The sequence below is a fragment of the Alligator sinensis genome, unplaced genomic scaffold (assembly GCF_000455745.1).
Source record: "Alligator sinensis unplaced genomic scaffold, ASM45574v1 scaffold210_2, whole genome shotgun sequence".
NCBI lineage: Eukaryota > Metazoa > Chordata > Crocodylia > Alligatoridae > Alligator > Alligator sinensis.
Window position 1 is genome coordinate 1,797,709 of NW_005841946.1, and position 12,078 is coordinate 1,809,786.

The 12,078-nt window shown below is 42.9% G+C and overlaps 1 protein-coding gene across 2 annotated transcripts in view; it reads left to right on the top strand.

Moving 5' to 3' along the window:
- The window catches only part of CLPX (caseinolytic mitochondrial matrix peptidase chaperone subunit), a 40,732-nt gene that overhangs the window by 9,121 nt on the left and 19,533 nt on the right, over window positions 1-12,078 (top strand). For both annotated transcript variants that reach the window (XM_006020074.3, XM_006020075.3), the window contains 2 exons: window positions 9,512-9,666; window positions 10,204-10,363. In XM_006020074.3, the coding sequence (XP_006020136.1) occupies window positions 9,512-9,666; window positions 10,204-10,363 (315 nt within the window). The remainder of the gene's footprint in view (window positions 1-9,511; window positions 9,667-10,203; window positions 10,364-12,078) is intronic.

Sequence of the window (12,078 nt, forward strand, 5' to 3'; positions counted from 1 at the left end):
TATCTGTTTTATCTTGATATTCCTATTCCATTTTCAGTTGTTTTTGATCTCTTGTCTCTGCTATTTTTAAGTTGTTCTATTTTCTTATTGTAAGCTGCCCTGAGCTTTTGCTGGAAAGAGCTGGCATATAAATTGAATAAATAATGGTAAATACATTTTCTAAGTTCCAACACAGTGAAAGCACAATATGCAGCTTACCTAAGTAGTACTGTTGAAGTTTCTAAAACTGGACTGTGTCCTTCATTAAGTTGTTTTTGTAAGGCTCAAGGATGAGGTCTCTAGTCTAGCCAGCTCTAATGCTGTTGTAAAGGCTGTAAAAACAAGGCCAACTGAAATCCATTGTAAAGAACAACGGGTGGATCTAATACAGCAGTTGCAGAAACTGATGAGTGGACTTGCTCGCTGTTTTTGAACAAACTTCCAACAGAAAAGTTGCAGGGAATTACAGTAATCAAGCCTCATTCATGGGCTTAATATACAGGTACTCCTCACTTAACGACCTACCTGTTTAACGATCGCGCGGACTTACGACCAGCTCTCCGTAGAGTTGTAGAGCTGGTCGGCAGCGCGGCGTCGCGGCAGCGCGGCGTCTCAGCGTCAAGCTGAGGGGGACGTGGAGCTGAGCCTGGCACCCTCCAGCCGGCTCCGCGAACCCACGAGGGGGGAGAAGCATCCACCCGGCGGGCAGCAGCCAGGACTCGCCGCCATGGCCAGCGCCTTCCCATCCCCGGCTGTTTCCCTGGGGGCCGACTGCGGTCGGTAAGGGGCGGCTCCTCGCTTATCGACCAATTCGCTTAACGACTGAGTCGTAGGAACAGAACTCGGTCGTTAAGTGAGGAGTGCCTGTACCAGCAACACAAGTAACTTGCCCTGCTGTTATATTAATTTCTCAGGACAGGCAAGGGATCAGCTTGTAAGTGGCCTGACTTTTGGGAGTAATGAGCTCCCATTCATTCCGATTCTGTGAGTGATCAGTACTTCTGAATTTCTAAGTACAAAACTGGACAAACATCTGCTATATCACAGTAAATATGCAGGGCTTTTGTGGAAAGGGTGTCAGTGAAAGTGGTGGAAAATTTCTTAATCTAGCTGACTGCCTTCAAGAGACCCAGGAACAAGCAGATGCATGGTCTGAGCATGGCTTCCTCTGCCTGTGTTACCTATTGACTGAGATGTCTGTGCTTTCAGCTTGAAGTATTCAAATATGTCTTCCCTCTGCCACTATCTAGATTTTCCTATTTTACTTCACTACTTTTGTCTTATAATAGCTCCTGATAACGCCTCTTCACTCCTAGGTCACTGCCCTTCTCCATCCCTTCAAGCAGACTGTTTGCATTTACATGGAGTCTTCTTTCTGCAATTTAGCACAACTTGTGTCTGCCTCTTTCTTAAACCTGAGGAAAGGCACTTGATGCCTGAAAGCTTGTCCAACAGCTCTCCTGACTATACAGTAGGTCCAGAAAATATAGCACAAAAAATCCTTGCCCCGTTCACTAGCAAGCTTTCAGGCTGTTAATTCAGGTACAGTTTAAGGCAGGGGTGTGAAACTGATCCAGCCTGCAGGGCCAAGTGGGTGGCACAGGAATGGCCTACAAGCTGGATTGGGCCCTCAGACTGGCTCTGTGCGCCAGATCCAGTGTGTGGGGCTAGCCCAGTGCAGGCACCATGTGCAGCGCACTTCTCAGACTGGCCCCACATGAGCACCTTATGCAGCACATGTCCTGGACTGATTTGTTGTAGGCGCTGCATGCAGCATGGGGGGCTGATCCAGCGTGCAGCATATGGGGCCACTCCAAGATCCACAGACAGTATCGTGGGCCAGTTGATAGGGTTCAACGGGTTGGATCAGGTTCTTGGGCTGTATATTTGACATCCCTGATTTAAGGTGTCATCAGTGTTCTGATGATTCTTTAACATGCAACTAGGAGACTAATTATACATTTCAAATAGGGGAGATAGGCTTAACAAATGAATGTAGTTTTGATTTTCAGAAGACCAGATCAAGAGTATTACCTGCTCTGAATTCAACTGGTGTTATGAGGCTTTTACAACTAGAAAAAATTACCTTGCTTTAACAGGGCTACCACTACCTTGCTAGTAGAAGTTTTATAGGCACTGATGTGTCAAAGTAAATGTGAGAATATCCATTTTTTAATTAGTTGAATATTTATAATTTCTTACTCGTCTTGATTTTGGTGTTTTAAGTGTCTTTTTAAAGAGTTTGTTCTCAATTAATTACACACAAAGTGCAACAAGTAAGAGTAGACTCTTTTCATTTTGGTTAGGGATTATTAGGTAGAAGCAGTAGTTGGATTCCTGGTGACTATGAACTTAAAAAAATCAGGTGTAGCTGCTTTAATTTTCCAAATATTCCTTTGTTCCCTCATCATGCATTTTCCTTCTGAGACCTAAACACTTTTTCCTATTTCATATTCATACTTTTTCCCATTTCTTATTCATACGATCAAATTGAATACATTACTCCCTGACTAAAACAACTTTTAATATTTAATCGCTCTATTTTCTTTTCAGGGTTTATCTGAATGTAGAGTGGGTGCGAGCAAGCAAGCTATGTTCTAAGCCTCTTGGGCTTTGTCAGAATTGTCCTACAGGTTCCAGTTCTGGGCGTATTAAGAGTTGGTTGTGTTTTGTGAAACAGCCTGTAATGTCACTTGTGCAACAACAACAACAAACCTTCAGGGCTTTAATTACATCATTGGAAACGAAGGAAAACACAGACTTCCTTGGCATTTTGTTTTGCTCTTTAAACACTAAATTACTCCCCGCCCCCCCTCCCCTTGTGTTGAAAGGATTAGAAGAAATGAAATGCTAACATGCAATTTGAGTTGGAGAACTACTTCATTAGTGAACAGAGGAGTAAAGCGCTGTTGGTTGCTGAAATGACAGCCTGGCTATCTGCTGAAGGTCATAATGTTCTGTCCCATAAAGCTGCCAACCGTACACAGTGGTTTGTGATACTTTGCTGTTCCAACCCTCTTTCTTGCTCCTTTGAAGGAATAAAGGGACTTTGCTCTGATTCATTTATGCAGCAGTCTGTCCAACCTTATGTCAGGTTGCACAGAGGAGCGAGGAGTCCTGTGTTAAGAACTTCGCTCAGTGAGATAAAGCTGAAGCCTGATATGTGGAGTCAAACTGTACGACTTTAATGCCTTTGGCTGAATGCTGCGGATATAAGCACTTTGTAAAATCGGCATTCTTTTTTGCCCTCTTCTTCACCCCATTTTGTCAGTTCTCCCAGCCTCCAAAGCAAGATTTAGTGTGCTTAAACACCCTTAAATTAATGTTTCCTGCCCCTTTTTCCTTAGGGTTGTCTTCTCCATAACAATTTTTTGGAGTGCTTGGAATCACAGAATGGTTTCAAGTGTTTTTGTTTTGTTTTAAAAGTGCGCTATTGCTTTGTTTCTGCAAATATCTTTTGAAAAGTGCTTTTCTGTTCATTTGACAAGGACTTCACCTTACAACTGCACACGGTTAATAAATACCTTTGCAATTTGTAGGTTCCAGCATGCCATGGCAGTGTGAAACTAAGTCAAGATCCATAGAATCATAGAAAATTAGGGCTGGAAGGGACCCCAGGAGGTCATCTAGTCCAACCCCCTGCTCAAAGCAGGACTAGCTCCAACTGAATCATTGCAGCCAGGGCTTTGTCAAGCTGGACCTTAAAAGCCTCCAAAGTTAGAGATCCCACTATCCCTCCAGGTAATCTGTTCCAGTGCTTCACCACCCTCCTAGTGAAAGAGTTTTTTTCCTAATATCCAACCTAAACTTCGCTTGCTGCAACTTGAGCCCATTGCTGCTTGTTCTGTCATCTGCCACCACTGAGAACAGTCCAGCTCCATCCTCTTTGGAACCACCCTGCAGGTAATTAAAGGCCGCTATTAAATCCCTCCTCAGTCTTCTCTTCTCCAGACTAAATAAGCCCAGTTCTCTAAGCCTCTTCTCAGAAGCCCTACCCTCCAGCCCCCTAACCATTTTCGTTGCCCTCCACTGGACTCTCTCCAACTTCTCTGCATCCTTTCTTTAATGGAGGGCCCACAACTGGACACAGTACTCTAGGTGTGGCCTCATCAGTGCTGAATAGAGGGAAAGAATCCCTTCCCTTGACCTGCTTGCAACATACCTACCAATGCAGCCCAGGATGCCGTTAGCCTTCTTGGCAACAAGGGCACACTGCTGGCTTGTATTCAGCTTATTGTCCACTGTAACCTTCAGGTCCTTATCTGCAGACCTGCTGCTTAGCCATTTGGTCTCAAGTCTGTAGTGCTGCGTGGAATTCTTCCATCCTAAGTGCAGCTTGTCCTGGTTGAACCTCATGAGATTTCTTTTGGCCCGATTCTCCAATTTGTCTAGATGACTTTGAATCCTAGCCTTACCCTCCAGCATATCTACTACTCCCCAGAGCTTGGTAGCATTTGCAAACTTGCTTAGGGTGCACGCCATCCCATTTTCCAGATCTTTAATGAAGATATTAAGCAAAACCAGCCCCAGGACCGACCTCTGGGGCACTCCACGTGATACTGGCTGCCAACTAGACCTTGAGCCATTCATCACTACCCATTGAGCTGGATGATCTAGCCAGCTTCCTCTCCACCTTACAGTCCATTCATCCAACTCATACTTCCTTAGCTTGCTTGCAAGAATATCAAAAGGTTTGCTAAAGTCAAGGTGGATCATGCCCACTGCTTTCCTTGCATCTGCAGAACCAGTCATTTAATCATAGAAGGCAATCAGGTTGGTCAGGTATGACTTGCCCCTGGTGGGTCCATGCTGACTGTTCCTTATCACTTTCTCCTCCAAGTGCTTAGAAATGAATTCCTTGAGGATCTGCTTCATGATTTTTCTAGGGACTGAGGTGGATCCTCTGCCTTCCCCTTCTTAAAGGTGCGCGCTATATTTCCCCTTTTCCAGTTGTCTGGGACCTCCCCTGATTGCCATGAGTTTTCAAAGATAATGGCCAGCAGGTCTGCAGTCCCATCAGCCAACTCCCTCAGCACCCTTGGGTGCATTGCATCTGGCCCCATGGATCTGTACACATCCAGCTTTTCTAAATAGTCCCTAACTTGTTCTTTCACCACTGAGCGCTGCTCACCTCCTCCCTCAAACTGTGCTGCCTGGCACAGTAGTCTGGGAGCTGCCCTTGCCTATGAAGACCAAGGTAAAAAAGGCATCAAGTACTTCAGCCTCTTTCTCCATGCTTTCACTGCTTACATTTCCATCAAAAACATTTGCAGACCGTCTCATACCAGTGAAGTAGTTTGAAATTGGAGGCAAGTGACAAAGTTGGCTGTACTTGTTAACATGACATTGTCGGCACTGGAAATTTGTACCGTTTCCCATAGCTATAATTGATCAGAATGTGGGATTTCTAATTATTGACAATTGCCTCATTTTGGAATTTGATTTAATTCCAGTTTACCTTTAATCCAAACTTGCCACTGCTTCCCATGAAGCAGAAATTCTCTAAAATGTTCGTTTCAGAAGCACATGGTGTTTCCAAAAGAAGATATGCTCCGAGACCTGCTAGCAGCTTGCTGGAATTGTTACAGTTCTTCTCCATATCACAGCTGCCTTCCCCTGAATAGTTGCTATAAATTTTATTATAGGTGTTGCTGTGGTACCACAGACCCTAGGAGGCTGAGAAAAGCTGACTGGTTGAGCCTACAGGAAGGTGGAAAGAGTTCTGGTAGAAACCTGCCTGTGCTTAGTTGCATCGTTTTCAACAACTATTTCCCTTCTGTAAAATGCTTCTCTTTCAAGAAATTAGTATTCTCTGGCAGAGAAATGTCCTATCAGTTTTCAATCAGTTCTATTTCTACCTCTGTCCTGAGGGATGGAGTTAAAATGTATGCTTCTGTGAAATGGGTGGTGCAAAATGCTCTGCTTTGCGTGATTGATTGATTGATTTTTTTTTTTTTTTTTCCTCGTTTTGACCTGGTGGTTTCAGTCTTTAACAGGCTGTGCTCCATTTCACAGTCTGAAGCATTTCCACAGTGGCCTGCAACAGAAGGAATTTTTTCCCACAGGTTTCTAATATCTTAGGTCATTTTGCATTTAAAACTGAGCATTGCCTTGGAAACAAAGCGATCTTATTTTCCTTTGTTACAATTTACTGTGCTCATAGTATCAGGCTTCTTGACATTATAATCTTTTGACACCTCTGCCATTGATTTCCTCCAACCTTGGAGAAACACGTCTTTGTGCTTCTGTTTTGCTATGTGCATTGCTGGAAATAGTTCTCTTAAAGCAGGGTTTCCAAACTCACCCGTCTGGATGCATGGACCACGGGTGTCCTCGAAATCATGGCTACTGTGGTGATGGTAGGTCTGGTGATGGCTGGACTGGAGGGAACAGTAGCGGGTCCAGGAACTGTGGTCTGGGGACAGCTGCAATGACAAGCCGATCTTGCGCGCAACAGCCATGGGCAATGGGGCTAGAGGGCCCCATATTCTGCAGCAGACTGCACCCCCTCAGCTTCTGGTAGCCCAGGGGACTAGGTACACGGGCCCAATGGGCCATATGTTTGATACCCTTGACTTAAAGGGATCGTGGGAGAATTAGATTGTAAAACCATCCTGCATTCCTTCCAGCAAAAAGCACCATAAAATACAAGTAGCTTTGTTTTTAATGGTTTTTCATTTATTTTCTGTTTCTCCATGTCCAGTCTGCCCCTAGAGAAAGCCACTGTATGTATTGTGACCCTAGTGCCAAGTATTAGTATCGTGTGAGGGAGAACAGCAGGGTGGATTTGATTTAAATCACATTGGTTTAAATCATGTTTTATATCACTGTAAATCACTGGCCAGGAAGCCTTGATTTAATTAATGTTTTCTACAAAAAGTGGATTCTTGTTTTGTTTTTTTTATATAACCTTTGTTCAAGGCTATGGAAATAGGTTCAGGATAGCCAGCATACATTCTTAATTTCTCTTTAGGCCAGTGTTGAGAACTTTGGCTATGACAATTCCATCTATTTTGTCATGATTTTGTTCACAAATTATCATCCGATTAAGCCAGTTCTCAAGAGTTAGCTTGGTTCCTCCTGTTTGCTTGAGAGCAGCTGCTGCAAAGTGGTTGTTACGGAATATTTTGTGATTTCAACAAAATTTTGCTCACAATGTTTCTCCTTTGTTTTACTGCCTTTATCTCCAGACTCCTTCTCCTTGCTCAGATCTACACCAACAATCCTCTATTCATTTAACTTCTTGAAACTTTGCACTTTTAAGGAGAAATAAGGGCTTGATTCTGTGTACACAAACTTGCAGAGAGCTGCTGGGTGGGTAATCAGGTCTGTTATCTCTCATCTCCATATCCTGCTGTTAACAAGGATGTGATCTCTGCAGACACAAATCCAATTTGAGAACTGAAACTTAAGCATCACGGAGATGCTTAAAGGGATGCTTAACCTGAGCACTGAGTCCCATTGGGTAGACTGGTTTTCTTGAATCTTTACTAATCTATAGAGGACCCTCTGGGAACCCCATAAGATTGGGCCCCTAATATACCATGGCCTGTTGTGACCCATTTATAAAAGTTCTAAAAATTTATACTACTTGAGACAATATATTCATGTAACAATTAGAAGTTATAATTCCAATTCCATGATGATATCTTTGAGCTTTAACATATATTAAATTTAAACTATCATTTTATAGGTTTATTTTTTTTAAACATCTTAATAAAAAAAATCTGATTGTTTTGATTTTTTTTTTTTTTTAATGTTGATTTTTATCCACCCTGGAGAACAGTCCCTATAACACAGGTTGTCAGTCAGATATCCCAAATATTGTGAATGAGTGCAGTGGCAAAACCTCTCCTTGTGATGGCGGCACCAAATCAAACTGTCATTGGAGTGTCTTTCTTGCACTCCCTCTACTCCGGTACCAACAGTTTGTGCTGCGACTGTTGGAGTGTTTCAGCTCCTCTGTTCATTCTGCCTAAAGGAGTAGCTGTAAGAGCAGCATGATTGCCACAGCACTGTGTAGCAGCATCCCAACCACTAGTCTTATTTATCCACCAGTGGAGTTCTTGAACGTGCAAGTGTCATATCAGATTTGCTCCTGCTGACATCTGCTCTGTGGAAAGCGTAAATAAATGGGTTTGGTTATTGCTGTCGGCCAGAATTGAACTATGAAGTCTTTATTATTTTTTTAAAGTTTTTTAAAACTTCAGAGACTCAACATGGAATTTTTCAAATGGTCACTTGATACAGAGCAATTGTTATTGTTTAAACGGGTCATGCTGCACTTATTTGGTACTGGTCTTTTAACAGGATGTTCCAGTGTTGGAGCAAGAACTGAACAATTAATTTGGATGATGTCTCTGTTCTTTACTGGCATCTCCTGTAGATGTTTTCATCTCGGCCTTTCTGAAGAAGGCAATAGCTTTGCTGCTTCTGGTCCAGACATTTTCATAATGTTTCTGAATGGTTCTTTGTTTGCTGAAGAACTAGTTACTAAAGGCAGCGTTCACGTTTCTTTTTAAGAAAGAAATTATTTTCTTAGGTGTTTTAGTATGACTTCTGAAAAAAGGCCAGAAAACAGGGCAGTTATTTTCTGAAGTGGTAACTAAAAGGGAGCTCTAGACAAGGAAAATCAAACTACTCCTCCTTCTACTCATACTACTAAGAGCTAAACACCTTTCACTATGGACTTGAAGTTGACTAATAATGACACTGAACCAAATTTTGTATCCTTTGGTTTTTAGGAAAATCGATCCCCAGCTCTCTCCTTCTACAGCAGTCGGTTTAATTGCACAAAGAGGAATAAAAGCAAATGGCACTTTCTTACTCTCATGTCGTTCAGGCCACTATTTACTGCCTTTCCCTTTATATGGGCTTTGTGATAGTGGATCCGCATCATGTGGTTCAGTAGCTCAGGCCTGTCCAACAAGAGCTGCCTATTTGCTGATCCCTTGAGTCACTGGACCTTTTCACCCTGCATCTAGGTTCTGTATAGTCTTACACTTCATGCTGCTTGGGCTTATGTACTGTAGTGGGGGGATGCTGGGAAGATAGCAGTCCTGTCTTCAAGAGGAGGCTAGACAGTCACCTGGCTGGGGTCATCTGACCTCGGTCCTCTTTCCTGCCAGGGGCAGGGGGTCGGACACGATGATCCATTGTGGTCCCTTCCAACTCTACAATCTATGAATCTGTGAACAAAGAGAAACCTGGTTTCTCACCTGTCGTACTGTCTGTGCTGTGTGTCATCTTGGGTACAGTGCTTTATTTACCAATCTGTATAACGTTCCACTGTCTGGTGATTTTACAGTAAAGCTTCTGAAGTAAGCAGATGAAAAGCACTAGGTAAATGCTGCATATTTACTGTACTTTTTGTCTCTCCTGATTTGGCATTTGCCAATCTTGGATATACCTTGGAGGCTAAGGAGGGAATTTACAAAATATTTTCTTACAGACATCTTTTGAGTTCTATGTAGCATGCAACCATCAAGTTGAATGAATATTGCTTGAAGAATTTCTCTGTCTTTTTTTACAGCTTCCACTCGTTTTGTGAAGTGTGAAAAATGTCACCATTTTTTCGTTGTGCTGTCGGAGGCAGACTCCAAAAAGAGCATAATTAAAGAGCCGGACTCGGCAGCAGAAGCTGTGAAGTTGGCATTCCAGCAAAAGCCGCCACCTCCACCGAAAAAAGTATGGTTCTTAATTTCACCCAACTAGCCTGCCTTGCATTAGAACCTTGAATATTAGACTATTGCCTTGCATACTGGAACGTTTTGCTTTATAAAATCCGTATCAAAATTTAAAGTGCAGTTGTAACAAACCCAAAAGACAGTTAGTTTGCCAGGATTCAATTTTAGCTATTGCATTCTACAGGGCAGGGTATTATTTTGAATATAATTCCATTTAAGTACTGGGTATCCTGAAGCCAGCTGTACATTTTTGATTGATACCATAAGCTGTGAAACAATTTGTAAATGAACACTATTAGACAACAGGTTGAGTTCAGCCTCCATTTATGCCCAATGCATATTATGATTCACAGTCTTGAAGTTTAATTTAAGTACACAGAATTTCAGAATTGGATGCCTCAGAACCTGAGGTGGAGGGATGGGTTGTTTAGTTTTAACCTGGCCCCTGCTAACTTTGTATCTTTGCACCATGTAATGCTTTTAACTCTAATAGGTGATGTGCAGGTGTTGTGGAAATTAAGAGAGAATTATTTTTCAGATTTATAACTACCTCGACAAGTATGTTGTTGGGCAGTCATTTGCCAAGAAAGTGCTTTCAGTTGCTGTGTATAATCATTACAAAAGAATCTACAACAATATTCCTGCTAACCTGAGACAGCAAGTGGAAGTTGAAAAGCAAGCTTCTTTAACACCTAGAGGTTCGTATAATGTTTCATATTTTTTGAACATATAAAATGCCATCTCTCTTTTTTTTTTTTTTTTTTCCTAGTGTTCATGCAATATCTAATAATTGCATTTAAACTTTGTTTGAGTTCCGTGCTGTATTTCTTGTATAAAGACTTAATTGCCCCTTAAAGACTATCAAGCAATTAAGTTCAAAATATTAGGTAAATATAAACCTTTTTGCAAAAGCTAGTATTATGAATAATTATGACCTGTTTAATATATGTCAGCAAAATAGGGTTTGCAACTATTTTTCTATATTTGTATTCATTGCATGAAAACCCCAAAGCAAAATAGACTGGTCTGTCTTCATTGTCTAGGTGGAATGAAATGCAGGAAACAAAAGAACAACATAAATAGTATTCCTACTTAATCTGCTTTTTAACAAGTGTTCAGTTAAAATCAGATTTTAAATTTCCGTAGTTGTGCTGTGTTGTGTTGTGTTTTTTGTTTAGCTATTTCAGTGGTTCTCAACCTTTTTAGACTGAGTAGACTCCTCCACACGTTTTTTGAAGTTGGCTGCACTCCCGATTTTGAGAGCCACTGTTGTTCTATCTCAGTGGCTCTCAACCTGGGTGTTGCCACAGCTGTGGCCAGGTAAAAGTGGCCTATGCGCTTTATGTACAGCCAGACTGGGAAAAGCTGTAGCCCATGTGTGCGCTCCTGGTGCTGTTAGAGTTATCAGATAAACCTAAACCAGGTAGGAGTGTCTGCTCTTGCTACAGTCCTTCCTGGTCTGATCCTGCATTGTGTCTCCTAGAAATTGATGTGTGCGGGGAAGGTGGAACTGCCCCACACAGCTCCCCCTGCGAGGGGAGGGGATTCTGGACTGGGAATGATAAAGGCAAAAGCAGACATGTCCTGCTTGCCTGGGGCTTATCAGACCATTCTAATTGGGCAGGAGAGTATGTGTGTGCAATCACAGTCTTGCTTTCCAGTCTTGCTGTGCACTAGGGCTGTGCGAAGCTTCGGTCCCTGATTTGATTCGGCAGAGGTTTAGCCTGATGCGGTGGCCAAATCTCCAATCTCCTGTGGTACACCCCAGGGTACTCAAGGAGCTGGCGAGCATCATAGCCCAGCCTCTAGCACGGATCTTTGAAAACTCTTGGCGCTCTGGTGTAGCGCCCGAAGACTGGAAGAAGGCCAATGTGGTGCCTATCTTCAAGAAAGGGAGGAAAGTGGATCCGGCTAACTATAGGCCCATCAGCCTGACTTCTATCCCGGGGAAGATCTTAGAAAAGTTTATTAAAGAGGCCATCCTTAATGGACTGGCCGACGCCAACATCTTAAGGGATAGCCAGCACGGGTTTGTTGCGGGTAGGTCTTGCTTGACCAATCTCATTTCCTTCTACGACCAGGTGACCTATCACCTGGACAAGGGAGAAGAGATTGATGTCATATATCTTGACTTCAAAAAAGCCTTTGATCTGGTGTCCCATGATCGCCTCTTGGAGAAACTGGCCAATTGTCGCCTTGGGTCCTCCACGATCCGCTGGCTGGAAAATTGGCTCCGGGGTCGGACCCAGAGGGTAGTAATCGATGGAAGTCACTCATCGTGGTGTCCTGTGACCAGTGGGGTCCCCCAAGGCTCTGTCCTTGGACCCATACTGTTCAACATCTTCATTAATGATGTGGACACTGGAGTCAGAAGCGAACTGGCCAAGTTCGCCGATAACACCAAACTTTGGGG